General features: G+C 36.5%; 1 protein-coding gene across 3 annotated transcripts in view; it reads left to right on the forward strand.

The window, feature by feature from the left end:
• The window catches only part of LOC105393738 (inactive rhomboid protein 1), a 102,469-nt gene that overhangs the window by 52,754 nt on the left and 25,243 nt on the right, over positions 1-24,472 (forward strand). For all 3 annotated transcript variants that reach the window (XM_048626986.1, XM_048626987.1, XM_048626988.1), the window contains exons 2-4: positions 15,023-15,174; positions 16,848-17,055; positions 18,976-19,138. In XM_048626986.1, the coding sequence (XP_048482943.1) occupies positions 15,023-15,174; positions 16,848-17,055; positions 18,976-19,138 (523 nt within the window). The remainder of the gene's footprint in view (positions 1-15,022; positions 15,175-16,847; positions 17,056-18,975; positions 19,139-24,472) is intronic.

Raw genomic sequence — 24,472 nt, forward strand, 5'->3', positions numbered from 1 at the left:
TGAAACGGGCCAGATGCGACTATAAAAGGTGACGCTTCACGGGCTACTGAAATGGAGCTGCGTCACTGTGTGAAATATGATTGCGATAAAAAGTCGGAAATACATGAGATTTTACGATTTGGAACTTTGACTTTCAAAACTTGTTTGAGCAATAAAGACGAAAATTGTGATTGAAAAAGTCCGGCAACGGTAACGGTCCAATCGTTTCGCAAAAGTTTGTTTTAAAATTTAAATCTCAATAAAGAAAGCCACAAAAATGTCCGTACACACAACACACAACCCTTTCATGAAATGGTTTTGTTGTGTCCGACGCAGAGTTGCCTGAAACCCCGCACCCCGCACCCCGCCCCCCGCTCACCCCTCACTGCCCTCTCCCGACGAAAGCTTTTTGGTGTTAAAATAATTAGATGACATTAAGGTCCCAGATAATTTTCGTCAACCACATGTAAAACAGACCCCTAACCATATAATTTATAAAACACCCATTATAATAGCCGTGGTTTTTTTTGTCTCTCTTTTTTATTTTTATTTATTTTCGGTTCTTAGACAATAATACCCTCGTGATGAATTCTAACAAAGATACCAGTTCTTTGTTAGAATTCATCACGAGGAAAAGTATTTACTCATTGCCAGTCAGCAGATTCAGTCAGTCCAAATGAATAGATGTTTTATCATGAACTAATATGTATATTATTGATGAAATAATCAAATTAAAAATGCTTCAATCAGAAAATGTGTATGTTGTATGACAGTAAAAAAACCTTAATATTCCCTATTCCAATTAATTTTGTCGCTACTAAATACGAATGTTTGACGAAACTTGCTGCGCGGACTATTCTGTGCATGTTATGCAGCCGACTGAAACTATTCACGAAATGAGTCATAATTATTAAATGTCTGGCCGGCTTTTTGGCAAAGAGCCTGATTCGCAGACGCGAAATCTTAAAGTAATTGTTGGCCTCCCGAAAGCCTTTTGCAGTTAATTAATTTATAATTTGCGCGCCAACTTTCCACTTCCGGCGTCAGTGTTTTGTGCTCTTTGTCGTTGGGAATTCTAAAACTGTTGAATATGAATAAAATTGCGGGACCGTAACACATGGTACTATAAAAAATCTTATTTAAGTGTTTAAATCAAAATTTGCTCATTTATAAGGCTGTCGCCAACTGACAGCGTTAATCATGCGTTTTGATGGTAAGGTAAGGGATGGTAATGATTGTTTATTTAAAAACATATTATTCTATTCTATTCTATTCTGAGGGGGTGGTGGCGGGAGCCAGCCTAGCTCCCGTGTAAAGCTGGATGCAAAAGCTGAGATAGTCGCGCTGTAGATATTTTTGTTTTACTCCCTTTTGTTTGAACTCGAAAGTTTTTAATAAAAAGACTAGAATTCGTGGAAACAAAAATCGTTATTAATCCTGCAGTTGAATAAATTCATAGTCTAGTGCCTAAATAAATCTGAATGCGGATAGCTTTCAATTTATATTTCGAATTCGGTTTTGGTTTATGCGAATTCTCTCAATTTAATTTTAACGAAGTGATTGGTTAGGTATAGACGTAAACAAACACCGCATTCATTTATGGATTTTTATCTCGGTGAATGCACAATTCAGGAAACAAAATACAGTAATGATAAATGGTTTTTTTATACGCTACCGCGGCAACCTGTTCTCCGTATTAACTGCACACGACGACGTGGTTACCACATCGCAATGACAGCGACAACGCAACCACATCGACATTTTGTCGCTGCCACAACGCAACTGCAAAAAGCCGCTGTCACACTATTCACACGTAACCACAGCTTGACCACATTTTGCCGCCACGCGGCGGCGGCACCGCGGCAACCTGTTCTCCGTATTAACTGCACACGACGACGTGGTTACCACATCGCAATGACAGCGACAACGCAACCACATCGACATTTTGTCGCTGCCACAACGCAACTGCAAAAAGCCGCTGTCACACTATTCACACGTAACCACAGCTTGACCACATTTTGTCGCTGCGACGTGGTGTAGTTGTGGTACGTGTGAATTGAAGCTAAGTAAAATTGGTTTTCCTTTGCTGTCATCAAATATGTATATGGGATTTCGAATGTCAAAAAACCAATAATACAATGGACAGAGTATAGTTGAAAAGAATAAAACTTACATATTCCAATATTTGCACCATAAGACAGTATAAACGCTTTGCATATGCGCGTTGTAATTAGAAAATAGTGTAGAAAATGGAACAAATAGCTACGTAGCAATATGAAACCACACGCAAAGGCCACTCGACTATAAATTTATGCTTTTGCAACGCAACCCTAGCGTTATTCGCGATCTCGCCTGAATACATGTTAGGTACATATACATTTTGTGAGTCACGAAGCAGTTATAGTACACTACTGCCGTTCTCAGATTATTCGATTGTTTTTGTAGTACTTGGTTTAATGAGCTACTGGTTTATTCCCTGACGATTGTATTTACCGATGATTCCCACCGAATTATTTCAATTTGTTATTGTCTTCATGAAGTTGAGCTAGCACATACTTTATAGCAGACTAGTTGAGTTTCGGTTCAACAGCGTGTCGCGCCATTGTGCACAGCACTAAGTATATTTGCTTGGTATTTGCATTCAAACAGCACTGCGGAAGATTTAGCGAATCGAACGTACGCGGAAATTTATTTATCGTCCAGCATAGAGGTTTGAAACAAATTTTATTTTAAAAATTCTTTGTTTCTATGCAATCAGGTGTTAATTTTTTTGTTTAAACGTTCTAAAACTATCAAAAATCATTAGTTGCCGAAGCGATTTTGCGATTATTGGAAACATGGACTTATAATTAATTCTTCATAACTTAATACAACAAAGTAGGCTTGGAACTTTCAAGTTTATGTTAAGCTTTAATTTGTTGAAATAGAAAATAACTGTATTAATTTTTGGATTGACAGTTAGTACAAAATAATTGCTTCTTACGAGTATTATGAATTTAGTTTGTAGCTAAATTTCTCTATAGATTGGCCGCCGTGATCGATTATACCTTTTAATAGTAGTCTAAATATAGCCACCATATTTTGAACTTTATGATATTAAATTATGGTACAAAACTAATGAAATAACAATTTTGTACCAGCTATAGGTAAGCGTCCACTTTTCGGTAACCACGTATAATATAAATAAATCCACACAAGTGCGTCTTCTTCATCGGCATTGCCGATGCCGTTTCTCCATGCATTTCTGACAATGCGCTTGGTCCGATGAGTACGATACCGATAGAAGGTAGCTTTTTGAAAGGGTTACCGAACACGATGGCTATTTTATTAAAACTAAAAAAGTTTACGTTTTCTCCTGTCATCTGCATACATTATCTGTAACTTTTGACAGATAAAGTATGCAGATGACAGGAGAAGTTGCGTGATAGTTTACGCAAGAGGCGCCACTTAGTATGCGAGAAAACGTAAACTTTTATAGTTTTGGCCAAACTATCAAACCTGTACCAGCTACCGATAATGACCTACTTAGCAGAACCTGCAACTGTATCTGTTAGCTCTAATTAAACCTTTATCACATATTATCGAGGCACACATGTTCGCTTCCTCTCATTTGCATGCGCTAACTAACTCGTAATACGCTTGTTGATATCCTGCATGGCTTAGCAACAAGATCCGATATGTTCACAAGCAAATAGTAGTAGGACTTCCTCATATATGGATCTATTAACTAAATGCAAATAAAGAATATTCTTCGGGCAGCTTGAAAACATCTGACAGTCGGACCCGACAACTTCAGTGCACTGTACTCTTCAAAAACGGCGATACGGCTCGCAACCTATCTCATGAGTGCAAATGTACAGCGAAAAGCGGGCGCTTGCGAGTCACCTCTGACTAACCCTTCGGGGTAGATTGCTCACAGTCGTGAGCATATGCAATGTAAATAAAAATATAGGATATTTTTATTTACATTACATATGCTCACTAATATTAAACTTAAATCTGTAAGTTTGTGAGTGTGTGTGTATGTTTGTTGCTTCTTCACGTAGAACCGGCTGCACCGATTTTAATGAAATTTAGTATGAAGTTCGGTGACACCCTAGATTAACACATAGGCTACTTTTTAACATTTTTTTCAGTCCCACAGGAACACATTTTAAGGCGAAGCGAAGCTCGCGGGAACGGTTAGTTTGAAAATGAAGAAGACTAGTGTCTACTTTACCTGAAGAGAAACTTCAGGGGACATTACTTATAGAATTCCATTATACGAGTAATTACAATATTCAGCTATGTTACGTCAATCTTAACGTGATCCTTTCGAAATAGTAATGGAGTTAATAAAACTACCCCTCTTACTCTATAATCCATAGCCAAACTAAACCATGCGGCGCTCTCTAATTTCTACATCCGGTTCCGTTGGTCCGGAACTGTCATTAGTTTTGGTCATGTCAGTGCCATGAAGACTAATCTCCACTGACGGATGGTAAAGGATAGAATACTACTACTTTATTGATTTAACAGGACACATATAATAGTAAGATTATACAGTGGCTATTAGTCAATAGTCGGCCTTATCGCTAAAAGTGATTTCTTCCAGGCAACCTAAATGTCGAAAACTGATTTTAATCTGGAAATGCTGTACCTCATTGTTGGGTTCCTTATGGAGGTTTTGCTTTTTACCCGACAGCGACCGACCAGGTTTAAAATAAGTAGTAGAAATTGTAGTAGTATGTAGTAATTTTATTGTGCCAACATACAAACACTGAAATATATAACTTCTATAACTAATACACAGTACAAGTCTAAGAAATAAGGTTTTTATTAATTATTAAAAACCTTCGTGAGCATACTACGTATGTAATAAAAACCGTAAGGTTTTTAATTTGAAATCAAACATTAAGTACTACACCTTATTAAGTTTCTAGTTTATTATACTTAACTCTGTTTTAAATACGAGTTATACACATTTAAAACGTTCAAAATAAACATCACTACAGCGGAGTGTTTTCCATGCGGCTATGTTGATGAGCACTTAATTCACAAATAGGTTCACAAATAGGTTTATCCACCAACTCTTTCGTGAATCAGTTTCCACAGTAATTGACCAATCAGAGTTGAGAGCGACGGCGGTGGAGTGTCCCCATTAGGTATCTATAGACTTGTCTATGCTTGTGTATTTGTAGCTCTTATAATACACTAACGAGCAATGAAATTGTTCCAATAACATAGCACAAAAGTACTTTTTGAAGACTAAAAAAAACTACTTTATTTACTCATATTACATGGAACATTTTTATTGCTCGCGAGCGCATATTACATACATAACAAACGACGGCAAGCGGAATACATTTTGAGGCAGATGTCAACATTAATTGCAAAGTGTTCACTATTATTATGAGGCGGTGAGTTTATGATTGAGGAAGGTTCTATAGATATAATAAATACTGAGGTAGCTCGATCGTTACGAAAGGCAGAGGTGCACCGTGCACAGCGCATATAGTATATATACCTCTATTATATAATGCCTTTGATCACTTAAGGCGGCTTAACCGATACAGCTTCCCTCTGATTACATTCATGCCATTCTGTGCTGTATTGCCGTATTCGTAGTCTTGCCGCAATACACATATTTATGATCGTATTCTATAAAAAAAAACTAATAGTCATTCTGAAATTCATAGTGATACTGAATATTGTAAAGATGAAATATGTTTTTGTACAAAAATATGTATTTTGTAACGAAAATATTAAAACTTCAGAAACTATTTTTAAAATATATTTTATGTTTATTTAATTGTTAATACACACATTTTATTGCTGTAAAATATGCTCACTCCTGTTTTAGAAATGTGTATTGTTTGCATTATACATAAAGGTATGTTTTCCGGTACAGGTACGCTACGCTCTACCATACAGTACTAAAGTTACGCTGTACGCTATAAGCGTACCCAATGAGTCCATGTCATACCGCTAGATTAGATACGTGGCCGTTGGCTGCATCGTGCGTATCCATAATTTACTGAAGTCATTTTCCATGAATAGGTACCGTGTTGGTAATTTGCTAAAGCACCGACTGCAATAGCAACACAAGCGTTAAAGTACGCTTTATCATGGATGCAGGGTTGGAACGTTCTATTTAAATGCGTATTATTGACGCTGTATTGTATTTATTAATACACTCACGGGCAATGAAAAGGTTCCACTGAGAAAAACACCAAATTACTTCTAAACGGAAAAGGTAGCTTAATGACATCTTCATAATGACATCTGCAACATTGAAGTACATTTAACAGAGCATCAGGATATTTCCAACTAAAAACGGTAAGTAATATTTTGAACAATTTTAAATTAAATCTTTGAAAAAATTGGGGTCGTTTAGTGTCGGTATTTTGTGAGTGGCACTTTTTCATTGCCCGGGAGTGTAGTTGATTAGTTTCAAGTTATCGTAATTCTTTAGTTATCCTCTCATCTACTGCTGGGCATATGCCTCTCCCAAGCAGCGCCTTGTTGCTCAGTCTTTTTCATTCAGTCACTACCGGCTACTTTTGTGTGTATAGGAATAGTCGAGAACTCTTTACCGAATGAAACGGTTTTTTTTTGTTAACATGAGCTGCCCACTGACATACTTATTATGAGCTATAGTGATCTCAGTTCAATAAACATATTAAACATATATCATATAAATAACTAGTAGATATGTGACTGAAAATAAATTGAAAAATATGAGAGTAAATATTTCATATCCGGGCATAAACTTCACCTATCATAAACATACATTAGGATCCAATACAAATATTTCAGTCTTCAATGTTTAGATAGATGCTGAGGCGGAAGGGAAAACACTTCCAACCGTCACTTACATTACGAGATGAAGAAAATGTGCCACTATATACGGATGGATTCCGCGGCTAGGGCTACCACACGTCTTATAAAGCTAGGACTTGTCAACAAAAACACACCCATCTCTGCCAGAGATTGTATTGTCGACACAAACTTGTAACATACATTCACCTTTATTAACAGTTGGGAAACGGTGACCCAGTTTTTTTCTCCCTAGTCCCGCCTTTTACGAACTAAATGGTCACCCCGTTGGTGTAGTCGTCGCTTCGCTGCTGAATTATTAATGTACTTTCCGAGTAAGAATAATATTATAGGACATCGGCACGTTCTGCGCGAGGGACATAGTTGTGCTTTTAGAAAGATATAAGCTTTTAGAAATATTGACTTCACCTTTGTGTTGGCTTTAAAATCCATGCTAGTTTAACTTACAGGATAAGAATTGGTAAAGGCTTGTGTATAGCAATTGCTAGTGTATTTTTATATTATATAAGTGATGTATGACCAGTTCATTATTTGTTTTCAATTTTTTTAACTTCAACTAATTTTGTCATAACTTATTTGCAAATGGATAATAAACAAAGTACATTACTTTGTTTATTATCCATTTGTAAAATTACCGTCGATTAAAGTAAACTGTCGTTTCGATGAATAATAAAAGTGTAATTTCTTTGAATAGTTACATTCCCATGCATTTTTTCTACTATACATATTTATAACAACAAAATATATAAATGTAGACCTACAATAGTACATGTATTGTAGTCTGGTTTTATAATACAGCCGTTGGACTTAGGCTTGGCACTTCAATATAATCTTGCTTCTGTATGCTCCACCCTCACAAAGCATTCATATATTTTATTCAAAATGTATTGAATGTATTCACATTCGTAGTGTAGGAATTATTGATGAGAATTTTATCATAGTATATTAATATGAAGCATTCGATATTTGAATTCTGAAGGCAGTTTCTCGTAATTATGAAATACTTGACATTGCCTACTATATTGTCTCATAGGCTCAATATTATTATCTACATTACTTAACAATTTTACATGCTTCCTTTCAACATTCCAATAAATTTTCTTGTATAATTTCTCTCCTCCGAGGTAGTTTGAAGAAATTACTCTTAGGCCCTGTACCACAATGTCTGGTTAGTGGCTACTTGTCAGATAACTGTCACTGTCAAAAAAATAATAACAGAGGGTGACAGCATGTGTTTTATCTGACAAGTAGCCACTAACCAGACATTGTGGAACAGGGCCTTAGTAATAATTGTACCGTCTATGTTGTGCATTTACTTTAATAATTTCTGTTTGTGAGCTATAAATAATTATCTATCTATCTATTCGAATTTTACACGCTAGATCAACAATTTATTTAGGCACACTTTATTTATATTGAATTTCAACGTCCAGAAAAGAACCACTTGAAATCGGTCACCCATCCAATGGCTGAACGTGCCAGTTGTTGCTTAACCTCAGTGATCAGTTACGATCACTGAGACCTGCTCGACTACGGACGCTTCTTAAACACATCCGAACGCATTAAATTTCAGGAGTGGACTGAAAAGGTTGCCAAGTAGTCCTTAGATATCAATACTCTTGCGACTCTTTTGTTCTAGTTTTTTACCTGCCCTATTGTGTTAAGTAAGTCATATTTTTGTCATTCCTGGGCCAATTTAGGTTTGTTATACCTCATTCGAAAGCTCATGAAATACTGAAGTTTTCAAGCTAATTTGCAACAAAAAAAAATATGTGATTTTTTACTTTAATTAAGGTTTTTTTCTGTAAAGTGACTGTTTTATCTTATTTTAATTTTGATGTTTTGAAGCCTATGGCTTAAGATAACGTTAGTTATGTAAATTTAATAGCTATTATTATTTTTCAATTATTTAATAATGTAAAACCATTAAAAAAAGTGATTAAAAATGGTCTACTTTTTTAAAAATAAATGTTTAAACTTTTTATGGACGATTTCTTTATAAAATTCTAAATTTATTAATATTTCAGAAATGGTTAACTTTCGGATAGTACATACCTTATTGAAATCGACTAGAAATGGCCTCTTCTATCTCCCCTTAACGGGTCCGCCACTAATTACCAATCACCCTGTATAAGCATCTTCCAGGCAACTTTTAGACATACCTAAGTACTTGTCAATTTAGTATCTGAGATAAAAATAATAGAAATTAGACGAAATTGTGATGGCATGGAAGCTCGAAATGCAGACACAGTACTAAGTAACTGTACCTTTGGCATACAATTTGGAGGTCCTCTCATTATATTGCACCGCCGCACGCGAGCGCAGAACTCGTGTTTAAGTGGAAATAAAGGAAATATAAAGATTCCAAATTTGAAGTTATCATTCATTTGTTTATTTGGATAAGGCACGCGAGAGGGTTCAACGGTTGCACTGCAATTTATTTGCTTTCAGGATAGTAAAGAAGTAGATTTATTTTATTTAGTAATTTCATTATTACATAGGTACTTTAAAATCAGCTTTAATGCCAAGAAATAAAAGTGAGTGCTTCTGCTGTATTTGCTTTCGATTCAACTCGTTATTTGTTTATAAATATATTTTGGGTGTTTTTTTAAGTATAACTATTTATAATATGTCAACTATCTTTTATTTAAAGAGTAGCTTTTATTCGCATACTGCGGCTTCTCTGAGTATAGATTATCGTGTAAAATAAACTAGATAGAGTAAAATATTTTTTAAATAATGATAATTTACTTTTGCTTATCGATAAACTATGATAATGAATAAAACCGCTAATTTATATGACAAAAAAATTTAAAAAAATCGAGAATACATACAGTTAGTTCCGCCCATGTAAAAAATACCAGTGAGAAATAAAAACGAATGATATGTCATTTTGCAGAAGTCACAAGTCATACATATTATAACTAGGATATAGCTTACGAGATAACGTAAATAATTCAGTAGGAAATACGGCCTCGCGCTCTGAAAAATATATCAGCATTTACTAAAAGAAAACTAGGACAGCTCCCAAAAACTTGTTTTAGATTAAATCTAAGTGTAAAAATGTTGGTGGTCCCGCCAAAGTAAATACTTATGTACATGTTTATTATTATTTTTTACATTAAAAATATGTAGAATTTTTCGCACGAATTGAAATCTCTGGAGAGGAGAGATATACCTACTTAAGCTATATTAGGAGAGTCACAGGGGACTTGTAATTTAGTAAATGTTAGTTTAAACTTTAGTTGTTACGTAAAGTTTTACAGTTTTTTGATTCACTAATTTCCAAAATCCGAACATTAGTTGCTTAGAATGACCACCCAAATCAAAATCTTTGGCTTACTATACAACTTTTGCAACGAACTGTACATTCTAGAACTAAGGACTTCCGCTGAGTTTAGTGTAGCACCCCACGGCAGCAGACAAATAATAAAAGCGTCCACCGATCGATCAATAAGAACATTTATAAAAATCAGTTATCCGCGGCCGAGGACCCTGAACGTAGCGGACGCCCTAAAAAGTGATTTGACATAAAAACGGAATGAATACGAGTACTACTGAAGGGTCAGATTTATTTCGTCAAAGCCTTATTTTTCTTTCTGATCTATTCCTTTTATCTTCAAACGGAGATTCTTATGGTTCATCTTTTTTCTTATTCTCATAACTATAATACTTAGTGGTTTTAATGAACAGTGACTCATCTTAAATACAAAGTCTGATTTTACAAAATCTCTTTAAGTATATTATCTTGTTATTGTTAACCTAAGATTCACTAATCACCTGATCTGGAGGAGTATTTGGACTTATGCTGTATTTATACACATATACGGTTGCTGAAATCTTTTGCTCTAAAACAAAATATCCATATTTTATGATCGGTGGCAAAATAGTATGTACAATGTACATAGCTTGTAGTACATAAAGTTTTCATTCAAGTGATCCAGGTGCAGGAACCTATATACACACCCACATAAATCACGTTTAAGTAATTTCTCCGTAATAAACATGATTTCATTTCTGAACTTTATCTAAATCAATAGTCTCAAATGGGTTCAAACTAGAACTATCTTAAGTCTTCGTTTTTAACAAGAGAGCATAGGTTTATACCCAAGCTTACAATTAATTATGTACGTATAACTAACCGTCTGTTAACACATGAAGTCGACGCTGCACTACTCATCTTATTTGCGGTGTTAATTACTTAACGTTCTTTTAATATTTCCCCCCGGAAAAGCGCCTTTTCCTCGGAGTCAGTGGCAGAAGGCTGTGAGTTATTGGTCGCGTGCTGCGAATAGCCGAGTGGTAGAGGTGAACCATGTGGATAGTGGCCGAAAATAGCCGAAACTGAATTTATTATTATTATTGAATTTGGAAATCTCCATGGCGTTTATATCTGGATGGGTATACAAATACCTACTGTGTTCGTTATAAATTTTTAATTATTTAAAAAACTATTCTAAATAGTAAAGTAATAAATCCTAAGCAATATGCTCCACTTTACATACTATGGTAGATATCTTAATAAATAATTCATAACTATTATAAGATACATCACAATATTTCTAGCTACTTTATAGCAGATGGACTCATTACTAACGGTAACAGCTATATTTCCAAGATTAAAGACGAAGCTATCATTATTACCTAACACAAACTCTACGAGACGCTACGACCTACGGGCTACGGGCTACGCGCTACGGCGTAGCGCTACGAAGTCGGGGCTCGTAGCATAGTTGGCAATGCAAACAGAACGGCAATGACTGTGTGTTTGCTCAGAAATGGGAGCTCTGTTTGTGTTTTAATTTATGTCTTCCTGGTAGACGGCTCGCCGTGGCTTGCAAATAAACAGACCACAATATTGGGCTATGTTTATGTGCAAGTAATGGATTTGCCGAATATTTTTCTAACGATAAGTAGCTACTAAAAACTCACGAATAATACCCGTGTTATGTTACGTGATAAGTCTATTTGAATTTTTTTATCTCGCATATTATAATTGTAGTGTCTTTACTGTAATTATTGTAATGTGTGAATATACATATCAAATGAAGAAATTAGCCTAATTGAATTTCCTAACAATACTATCACTATCACGTATGAGTAATTTGACTCTCCGTTTTGAGATCGATTCGATTTCATTATACTTATAAGAACACTTGGAACTAACAAACAAACTACTGTACTAACAAATGACTAGTTAACATGGTGCACTATAAATCTAATTGAACTAGGTTACAATGTGTAGTTAAAACGGCCATTTATTTACATCAAACAAACTAATTCGTCATGATGGAGTGGACAACATTACTCACTGGCTTACTGCAAACCGACAGCTAAATAACCAGCAGTTTAGCACCTTGGGCCTATTGGCTTAGAGATCAAATTTCAATAAACACTACTGCGAATCATTACCAGTGAATTCGCTGCAAGAAAGTTTTTCGAAAAATTATACTGTTAGTAATAAATTACTAACTTGTGTTATAAATTTGTGTAGTGAGTGACTTAGTTTTTTGTTCTACAAATAGAGTATCAAAGTAGAAAGTATTGGCGTGATTATTGGAGCCTAAAATGGTTTTAAAGAATAACACTGCATTTAAGGTGGAATAGACGATGCATTCGCATGGTCCAAGACACAACTCTGCTGTATTTACATATTAAGTTAAAAAGGGCCCAATGCCGTATCCTAGTGGAGTCTCTCGCCCATCGCACAGGTGCCTCGTAGCACCTGGGCTCAGGATAATTTGCACGCAGCTCCGCCTCCTGTAAATCAAGATATAAAGTGCTTACTCCTTTGATAAATTCTCCTTATTATTGTGTAGCAAAGCAGGTGGTGCTTAACGTAAAAAAAAAAACGCTTTCTTTATACACTTCCGCGTTTGCGACGCGAATAAGTAATGCGTTGGGGGCGTTCTTTGCGAATTGTTATTGTTATTTGCGACGATTCGTAAATAAAATATGAATTGTGTATGGTTTATTTGACAATATGAACAAAATATCTGTACTGCTACTCTTGATACGCAAGACGGTTATTCATATTGCGTTAATATTGTGCTCGAGTCAGAACCAATTTCAATTTAGATTTGGTACTCTTGACGTCTATTTGGTTACAATTCGGTTTCACTTAAAATTTGGTTATGATTGTTTGAAACTGTTTTACCTATCGACTTTGTGAAAGAATGAATGAAAAGGAAAAAATAACAAAAACTGTCGTGAATAGTGTCAAGTTGACACTATCGAAGCGTCTGTAGTCGAGCGGGCTTCAGTGATCGTAACTGATCACTGAGGTTAAGCAACAACTGGCACGGTCAGCCATTGGATGGGTGACCAATTTCAAGTGGTTCTTTTCTGGACGCTTCCGTGCTTCGGACGGCACGTTAAGCTGTGGGGCCCGGTTGCTGCTTCGGCAGCAGTCCTTAATCCTAGTCAGAGGCCTGTACTGTATTTTATTTATGTAGCCTTGATGTATGTAACAAGTGTATCATTTGTTGGTCTTCAAATAAATAAATAAACTCTTTCAGCACAAGCTTGCTTGTGTTGGGGTCCAACAACCCGCACTAGGCCAGCGTGGTGGACTAGGCCTAAACCCTTCCTTCATGAAGGGCTCTATGTCTCCACATAGTTCATCAAAAAGTTCTTTTGTGAGGCGGTAATTATCGACGAACTCCGCCTGTCCCATTTCCACTGCTTCGTCCAAATATCTCACCATTCGCCGCAGATTTTTGCGCCTCCGGATATCTCTTCGCTGCGCATTGCGCTAAATCGCTATTCGTAGTGCTAAATAAGCCATAACACAGCATCTTTAGTCTCAAATACCAGTACCACACAAAACCACACAAAATCGCCACTCACAAGTACAAATACAAGTAATAAAGTTACTTTTTTCTTCTTGCCTTAGCGATTGCGTATATCCAGTTTGTTCAATATTGACAACTGTCAAAATGGCGGTCAAGAGTACCAACTTGCGTTCGTAACCGAATTTAGACTAGTTCACCCGAAAACCACCAAATACGGTAGGCAAGGTGGCGCTACCATCGTGTTCCAGAGTGCCAAATGACTCGAAGGCAAGCGTGACACAATGGATTGCGCGTCGAGAGTACCACTACTGAGTACATAACGGAGCGGCGGCGAAATGTTAGATTGCAAGAGGTCATAATTGTAGTCTCTGCATTTGTTCAGTTATGACTAACATTTTTTTTTCTTATGCAAGCTTTGTCGTTTGGTAGCAGTATTTTGAAGGAAAACCCGTTTATTTTCCTATTTTATTTTAATTTTCTAAACTCCTCTATAAAAAAAACATTAGTAGGTATCTCTTTTGCATCGCTATCAAGAGCACTGGAGGGTAACGGGTATTTCCCGACTGATTGATATTCTTGACACGCAAGCAATATCTTGAGTCTGCAATAGGAAACCCGCTGTTAAACTTATTGATCCCGATAGGAGCGGCCCATTGGACTATTTACGTTCCTCTCTAAATCATAATGTAGGTTATTTAAATAATATCGGAGGTTTGGTTTGGTCGAGATAAATCTTATTTTTATGTTTTGAGTATTATATGTATAGTGAATGTACAATTGCTCTTTTTAGGTAATACGAGTATTTTAAATACTTATTAAAAAAAAATGTATGAGACTGTCACAGAAAACCAATAGAGGCTGGTGATTCTAAGTAAATAATACATAATGATACATATGATGTACGTAATATATGCAAGATAAATAGATCGAACGGCCACCGGGGAAATTACCTCTTCAAACTCGACGTTCGAATAGAAAAGTTTAATTTAAGTCTGCGATTAAAAGCCTGAACGTGCAAGTCTATTTTATTAAAACTGAATTCTGAATGTCCATAGAGTAGCTAGGTAACTTAAACAAAAAAACTATGCATTGTCATTACTAATACGACGAATTCTATCAATAAGCTGTTGCAGATATAACAAATTTATATGTACTTACTTTCTTTTTGAAATAATAAATTTTCATCTCTCCTCATTAAAATGTGTTAATTATCATCAGCTTTTGCATATTAAGAACCAATGTTAGTAAGAAAGCATTTTTCGTAGGGACGAAAATAGCCATTTAAATTCCGTTTTCAGGCAATCCATTCAATTAACCGGTGAATAATAATATATGTAATACCTACAGTTATTATCTAAATTCCCTAAGTCCTTTTTCGTTGAATCAGTCTAGTTAACCTAAAACTAAGCCACCCGTTTTTTCCCCCACAGGCGGTCAAGTGCAGGGCTGCTGGCGCCGCAGCTGTCCTGCCAGACCGCGTCCCCCGCGGCGCCCCCCGCCTCACCCCCGCGCGCCGTATCAGCCCCCTCCGCGCCGCTCGCGCCCCCGCCCCCGGAGCCCACGCCGCAACCTGCCCACGAAGGTAAGGAATGTGTACTGCTTTTATTTAAAACGAGCTGTTCCCGAGAGCGAGAGCGAGAGCTTCCCTTAAAAAGTTTTCCCGTAGGAATACCGGGATAAAAACTTGAGCTGACACCCTAGATTAACACATAGGCTATGTCTTAATCTAGGGTGTCAGCTAACTCCATACCAAATTTCATTAAAATCAACTTACTTAAAATCAACGTTTTTTTTTAAATAAAGCATACATATACGATAAGTATTTCGTATATGCTTTATTTTAAAACGTTGTTTAGATAGCAAATATAAATTTCGTAATGAAAACATTCATTTTTGCTGTAGTTAATTAAAATTTGTTTAATAGTATTTTCATTAAAAAGACGCACAAAGATTGTTTACCTTTTGTGCCAAGTAAGAATGATGATGCAGTAAGTATATGTATAAGTAAAGATGAAACGAATAGTATATTTTGAAGTCATAAAGCCTGGCCACTGGCACGATTCCATTGTCAATATCGATAAACCCGACCAAAAAATCAAAGCGTCGAATTTATCGCGAATCGCATAATCGTGACGCATATCTACGACGATAACAGACCCGTGCAGCGGGGACAGTTCATGCAAAGTCAATCATGTCAAGATTGAATTGTTTTGACTTTTTTTTTCGTGGACGAATAATTGGTAGTCGCTAACGGGATAGATGGATACTATTGTCATCATAGAACAACGCGGACTCGTGTGTTCGTCACAGTCACGGTTGAAGGTGAGACGTGAACGTGGGCTTTGGCGTTAATGAGATGTTCTCTTCGGGTAATGTAAATAATTTTAGCCACAAACTGGGGATTAAGTTACGTCTCTCGCACGTCTGATGTTGTTTTCTGAGAAGGTTGTAAAGCTGGTAAAATTATTTAACGTACTTTAACACAATATTTTCTTCTAATGAGTATGTTTTCACCACTAAAGTAGACTTATCGTTGTGACATGCGCTACGACTTCGGTAAGCATGCTGAAAAAATAAGAAAATATACTTGCTTAAATTTGATAACTATAACATCACGTATACCGTGACCTTTTACTTTGCTGTAACCTTTAACTTTAACAAGACGTGTGGGTATTTGCTTCTAGAGCAAAGTTAGCTTTGTCAGACTTATGAAACTGACATTATTTACTAACAGTCAAACCAAAAATGTTGGTTTTATGTCACTGCAATGTTTAATAAAGAAAAAAAAACTTGACACATTATTCCACAATTCCAAGATGGCGTCAGATTGCGGCGCGCGCACACGCTGGCCGTGCGGGACTACCTCAAGCGGGAGACGCAGACGTTCTTTAGAAATTATACTAAGAATATTTTAATTGATGCTTTTAATATTAACAATAAGTGTTTTTTGTTTCTGGTGTAACGTTAGCTTGGCCAGACTTACTTACAATGTATTATTTCACGCATATCTAACACATTATTTCTCACGATGCACGCATAACAACAAAAGTAACAACATTTTCCAATTCCAAGATCGCGTCAGATTGCGGCGCGCGCACACTCTGGCCGTGCGGGACTACCTCATACGCAGACGTTCTTTAAAAATAACCTTTAATTGTTCCTTTTAACTTCAACAATTAGTGTTTCTTGTATAAAGTTAGTTCCCACGATGCCCGCATGAAAGTGCAATATTAACGTCATTTTTCCAATTCCAAGATGGCGTCAGATTGCGGCGCGCGCACACTTTGGCTGTACGGGACTACCTCAAGCGCGAGACGCAGACGTTCTTCGGCGTGCAGCGCGACAACGAGCGCGAGCAGCGGCGGCTGTGGCACGAGCGGCGGCGGCGGCACGCGGCCAGGGCGCTGGGCGACCTGCGGCTGGACTTGCCGCCCGACCACCATCCTGATGTGGATGATATTAGGTAAGCTATGGGATATACAGGGTGTTGGTTGGTAAATATGGTGTACTAAGCCGAAAAGAGGTAACCCAGGCGGTCATTCTATTTTGAAAATTCAGGAAAATTAAGAATCTTTTTCGGTTAAGGATATACAACCTTTTTGCAACACCCTATATAGGGAATAGGGATAAGGGAGGGCGATAGGGGATATGAGTAGGGGATAGGGATAGCAACATTTGCGCGGGTGCCATGGGATAGTAAGGTAGTTGTTTCTATAACACTGTGCGTATAAAGGCTGTGGCACGAGCGGCGGCGGCGCCACGCTGCCAGGGCCCTGGGCGACCTGCGGCTGGACTTGCCGCCCGACCACCATCCTGATGTGGATGATATTAGGTAAGCTAATAAGGGATGGCGATTGGGGATAGGGGGTATGGGTAGGGGATAGAGATAGGGGTAGGGGTATAACTGTGCGCAAGCGACCACTATCTTGATGTGGGTATTATTAGGTAACGTAATAGAATAGGGGTAAGGGATGGCGATAGGGGATAGGGGATATGAATACGGGATAAAGATAGCTACGCGCGGGCGGGCATTAATTTTGCGCGGGTGCCAACAAATATAGTTATAAACTTAGTGGAATTGCCTGTTCACACCGAAAAGATCACACCCCATGATTTGAGTTATATCGACGATGTAAGTATATTTAAGTTTACTCCTGTAGTTCAGTTACCAGTTACATAATTCCGTTCAGAAATCTTATTTTGGTAGCTGTGAGATTTTCCAAATAACTGAGTTTAACAATAAGCCGATTCTGGGAGTGTAAGCATTGTTAGCGCTAACTGATGCGGGCGTGTGCGGCGTGGCTCACACGGCTTTGTTCTACTAAATCGGAACATGGCCCACATTCGTGCCAAGTTGTGCGAAAATGATCCTAATGGCATGATTGACGCTTCCTACCTTCAGAACACTGTTTCTTCGTTAAGCCGACGTGAGAGTTCAGAGCACCGCAGTAGTTTGGCAAGTCCATAGAGTTAAATTTCCTTTGACGTATGCTCTCGTAAGACGATGGATGAGTTTAGTGTCCGAAGGCTTTCCTGTCTGTTAATAAAATTAAACGATCTTGTCTTTACTTTATGTTAGCTTTGTTTTAGGCTGTTAGTGACTAAAAGCTGGTTTTGATTAGGTCGTTAAAAAAATTATATACCTATCCTTTAGTCAAATGAGCTGACTAGAAGATTTATGGCAGTTTCCTGCTTCCCACTGCGACCCGACTTATTTTCCACCCTGTTTATGTGTAGATACACCTCAGACAGGTATTTCTCCAGCACCTTTTTTTTAATTGCCCCATACTAACTATACTAAAAATACTAACCAGCCTGTTCCCAGAACATCATTTGTGATTTTTGTCCTCAGAAAATATGATATATCATGTCATGATTCTCCAGTTTACTATATGCCTTGATTCTTCAGTTTACTAAACTGTAATCCCATAACTGTTATATATCCCCAGTACTATAATACAGTGTCCAGTACACTAACGTGTATTCCATCCACAGTAAGTACGGCTCGTCATAATGTTTACCCAATACACTGACCTATGATGTCCCCAGTATAGTGTTCGGCGTGATGTGCATCCTCAGTATACCAACCAGAATTCCAGTATCTATGTTAACCTTGATTCCATCCTCAGCATGTACGGCATGTCATGTATCCCCATTTTACTTCCCAATGCAGTTTAATAAATTTTTATCCCCACTACGTACTAACCCATTATGGGCCCAATATATATAATACCTTTGCTCCATCCCCAGTATATATATATATATATATATATACGGCACGTCATGTTTTACTTTCCCAATGCAATATAATACATTTTATTCCATCCCCAGTACGTACTAACCCATCATCTGCCCAGTACACTAACCTGTGCTCCATCCCCAGTATGTACGGCGCGTCGGGAGCGGCTCCTAGAGAGGCGCGGGGGCGGGGGCGGCCCGACGTGCTCCCCGCGCACCCCGCCGCCCCCCTCGAGGGCCCGCCGCCGCGGCCCGGCAAGGACAGCGTGGCGCGCCTCACGCTCGCCGGCCTGTCTTATGTTGTTACTGTAAGTAATGTGGATATTTAAAGCTTAGTATTTAATATTTATATTGCTATATTATACAGTGTGTTGCAAAAAGGGTATACTAAGCCGAAACCTACCTTTTTGCAACACCCAGTATTATACAGTTGGTAAATAACAGAAGACCATGAAAGAAGAATAAACTAGATGATTTTATGATAAGAGAAGAGAGGCCGAGCGGCTTGTCAATGCATATACAGGGTGTCCCAAAAGTCAACGTCATCCCTTAAAGGGCTGATAGGTCAGCTCATGAGTGGCCAGAATATCACAATATGACCCTAGTAAAAACTCGATAATTTTCGAGATATTGACACTTTTATAAATTTGCTGAAAATCGACACCTTGGATCAGTTTTTTGCGTGCCGCCGGTACAAAAATCCATATTGTTAGAATTTGTTTGGTGTTGCATCACCCTGTATAGCCCTGCTATTGATCGCAGTCAAAAAAAATATCGAGTAATGCTGTATGTTAAAAAAAAACACGGTTTTCAAAGTCATAAAAGGTAATCGTATTTTTTATAAACAACTTTGCGGCTGTCCAATTTCAAAACACAGTAACAGCCAAGAGACAAAATGTTCAGGAGAGCCAAAAAACGTTTTTGTCCCTTCATTTCAATGCCCTGGTAAAACTATGATACATATCTAAACGAATGTAAGCTTAAAAGAACCGGCAGAACCTAGGCTTTACATACAATACTATTTCATTTAAATATGACTAATATTGTTGCTGTAATGCACAAAAGAAAACACTAACTAGGTTTTAAATGGTTTTCTCACCCTAAAACCGCCCTCACTGACCATTTTATAACCTAGTAAGAGCCATTATTGTGTAATTTAAGACAAGTAAAGTATATTGAATTTGCAATAATAACGTAATAATTTATATGTTTTTTATTTTTTTATATGTTTTGGATCCTTCACATAATATAAATCAAATTTTGCAGCACTTTTACACGACCGCACTAAGTAATAGCTGAAATACCGGCATATTTTTAAGTTTTATCTAAATGAATCAAATCGCCATATTAAGAAGGCATGTCTGACACGAACATTATTTATGGCTGCCTTAAATTAGACAATGTTTCCTTAATTTTGAGCTAAAATTAGTTTACAATGTTTGAGATTTTTTTGGTTTGTGCAAAATAGGGCTAGTAGAAAGGTTCTGACGAGAAAGGTCTCTATGGCTTTTATAAAGAAGACAAAATTTCCTTATGTTCTACTTTTAATTCACCTCTCTAGGTCTCATTGGTTCAAAGATACAGGTTCTGAAATATCTGATATTTTTTCGAAAAAAGTGTTTGTAATAATGTATGCCATTTGTGACTTACTAAAATTAACGGACAAAAATTGACCTTTGCTGACCATTTCAAAACCTAGTAAGCGCCATTGACAATTTTAAAACCTAGTAAGTCATTTTCACTTACTGTGTTTTAAAATGGTTGGTGGCTCTTACTGTGTTTTAAAATGGTTTTCGTGGCATTTCGTGGCATTTTTGATTTTAGGTTTTTAGAAATTTTATTTTCGTTTCTAAGCCGTTGTTTGATATTCTGACAATGCAGGAATGTGCGGAATCGCCTAAAATAATGTATAAATCAAAGACCCGTTTTTTTTTAAAGTTGGCGCTTACTGTGTTTTGAAATTGGACAGCCGTTTGACTCTACATACTGTAAAAAAAATATACCACGCAAACCTGGCACCTTATTTGAAAAGATTGCTCATTTAATGCAGTTTCCAAAATCGTATGAAACGTTGCTATTGTTTCAATTAACAAAAAAGTTATTGCTATTTTAGTACAAAACGACCTCGATGTAAAATTGTTTGAATGAAATTTATCTGACTGAATTTATTAAGGGTAAGTCATGTTGGAATGAGTAAAAGTAAAATAGGTGGTGGGGTCAGCCGTGGTAACATAGATGACGCAAAAATATAACTAAGAAAAAACTTACCAAACTCTTATAAAACATATTTTGCGTCTTTTACACCTTATTTAAAAAAAAACAAACATTTATTGACTTTTATTTTTATTTCTCAAAATTATAACACCACATTATTATATTAAGAACATAATCAGCATAAAATAATACTCATTAATGGTCATAATCATAATTTTGAGAGTTTGGTTTTGTTTAACAATAAATTTAAAGTAAATAACAAGTAATTAGAGGTAATGTTAATGATAAACTGATCTGTCCCCTTTTTGGATACTGTGGGTGTACTTTTACTCATTCCAACATGTGTATGCCTGTAATGTCTTCTACACATTGGAAAAGTCAAATGATACTTGATATTATATTATGTATATGGAAGTTTGTAGTATAATTATCCCTATTCTGATCATAAAAATCATCACAATGGAAAAACAAATAGGTCCATTTTGTTGGCAACAGCAGCTTCGGCCACTGCAAACGGTGAATTTTGATGGGCTAGAAATAAAAGATCAGTTATGATGAAAATAAGAAGAAAAATAATAATTTAGTAGGTCTATATTGGTAGGTAAACAGTTGTTCTGAATGACCCCCAGAGTCACCCCCTTTCAGATTAATACACCACTTTTGCAACAGCCACTTTTGTATATCGAATTCAAATTCGATCGTGTTTCGTACAATAGAAAAAACAAAACCTGTCTAGAAACCTGTACAACTAACTAGATACTTAGGTATATAACTTGAAGCCGGTCGTGCTAACTAACTACATGAAAGTAAATAACAATTTATATAAGCCACGCAAACTGGTCACAGGTGTTTTAGCCGCTAACCTAGTTTTCAAAGAGTTTAAGCGTTTAAAACTTCAGTAACTATGTATCTACTCAAGTATGTCAAACACTGTAGTTTCCTTTATTATATTGAGACAGAGTAATTAAACGTTTAAACATGCGTTTAGTCCATATATGCACTAAGCTAGAAAAAATACGGATTAAGTAAGTACATACAAAAAACATACACACAGACGAATAAACAACCATATTTATTTCTAATTCGGTAAAAAATAATGTTTGTTGTAAAAAAAGTAAGACTCATATACATTTCGTTATTTTTAGATTGTATTGACAATGCCTACTTGGTACCTAAACAAACATTTCTTAGAAATCAACTCAGAAATACTTCGGGAAATGGGGGCACACTTTCACGGAAAATAACATAAATATAATAATGGGTATTAAAAGGAACAAAAAATACGGTGAAATAAAATTTTGTGCGACGGTTATTCAAATTGTAATGTCTGTGTATTCCAATTATATAAATATGCTAATGTCTCAATCATTATCAGTGAGCACACTATTGCTATGGACAATGGACATAGGCCTCTTCGACGAAGCGCTACAATCCAGTCACTATCGGCTAACAGTCTCAGATGTTCACTCCAGACAGTAAGAGTAAGGTATTATTTTCTTTTGGTTGCAGACTTAAACTAAAAAGTAATTAATTGGTAAAAAAATAAACCACCGACGTATTCATGTACAGATATATTTAAAAGACGTTCAGCCATCATTAATTTTAATAACGGTTATATCTAACAATCGTCTTATTCATGAAATCTTTACAATGAAACATCAAAGTACTGTGGGGCGATTTTCAGTGACTCGACATATCGCATGTCGTATTCTTTGAGAAATATTGTAAGTAACTATAGTGATATGTCGTATATTGGAATGATGTCGAGCGACTGAGAATCGCGGCCTGATATGAGACCGAACTGTGACCGAAATAGAATTAAGTACCTATATGTGAAGTACCAACCTAAGTTTTATTATAATACACGTACACATAATATCGTTGGGACCGGGTTCTATTTTATATGTAGAGTTGAAACCATGCGAGCTTCCCAGCTTTATGAATGTAGTTAATTTATGCTGAAGGCATAACATCAAGTTTTAAACTACAGCATCCTAGCGCTAAGCTAATTATGTTAAGAGCTATGTAAGGAGTAGTTACTTCGGGATGATATATTCTGTAGAGATTTTATGATATTCAGCTGTGCACTGGTTTGTGTTAGAGTATATTAATTCGGGATGATATCGTGTAGATAATTTGCTCATAACGATAGTGAATATAGAGCTATGGTTTCGGAAAAGGCGTCGCACGACTGTTTTGTTCGTATACTGTTGGAAATTTGACCAAATTATTATAAGATTGGGTCTACCATTATTGCAACACTATACAGGATCAAACATCCAGATTTTGTGTAGAAAGAAGAGGTTACTTACATTTATGTATAAATTCAAAAATACCTTTGTGGCTGGTATGACCCATTGAACGTAGATTTTCCATTTCAAAAGTGGCAGTACCATATCTTTAATCATGTTTAATCGAAGTCTAAGGCTGCCTATGTGCCTATATGTATGAGTTGAAAACATTAAAAGTTCGTTTGTCCATTTATAAGTCTACGTTATTTCTTGTTCAGCGCAGTCATTATTAAGTTTTCGAGTGAACTAGCTGGAATCGGATCCTCATCTCATATGCAAATTGATCTCTTTGTCACAGGACATTATTTGAGCGTTGAGTTAAGTGCATTACCATTTTACCCGTATCTCTGGTTGCGGAGTAAAAGGGACGGAGTTTAGTGTTGGAGTGAGATACATCATGTACCGATGGTTTGATAGCTCGAAAGATAGAGTTTGAAATTAGAACCCATTTGGAATTTATATTTTCATAGGAATATTTAGGCGTGTGGGTTCGTTAGGTCTCAATTTAGATAATTAGTGTTGTTAGCATTGATGTGCCATTGTATGATCGTATTAGGTACCTAGTGAATAAGCAGATAAGCAATACATAAATATACAAACATACATGTAGCGTATCTACATACTTATTATTAAATAAGAAATATATATTATGTCAACGATGAAGAAATCATAATTGCGGTCACTCGGGACTATCAAAAAGCTAAAATAACCGTCTGAGATGGTCTGGTGATGGTAAATTAAATTTGGGGAGCATAATAGATGTAAAATTATATCTAATGATTATTATTTAAGTATTATGAAAGTAGAAGTGTAGTACAACAACTCTATTAACAACAACTCAACTTTATTAAAGCGTTGTTTAGATATTTGCTACCTAGTCTACCTACTTAGGTTATTGCAAAGTAGTAAGTTTTATGAAAGACGGGAGGGTAATAAAATGGAATTGTAGGTGAGTAGGTATGACGCAGATCGTAAAAGTATTAAAGTACTTCGACCATAAAAGTATAATGATTTAACTTAGCCCCATTACTTTCATCTTAACACCATTTATTTCAATGGAAAAGTGGAAATCATTTCATTATTTTTGCAATTTGTTTACAATCTTTTAAACTTAGGATTAGCGGGCGCAGGAATCCG

This window comes from Plutella xylostella, chromosome 17, assembly GCF_932276165.1.
Source record: "Plutella xylostella chromosome 17, ilPluXylo3.1, whole genome shotgun sequence".
NCBI lineage: Eukaryota > Metazoa > Arthropoda > Insecta > Lepidoptera > Plutellidae > Plutella > Plutella xylostella.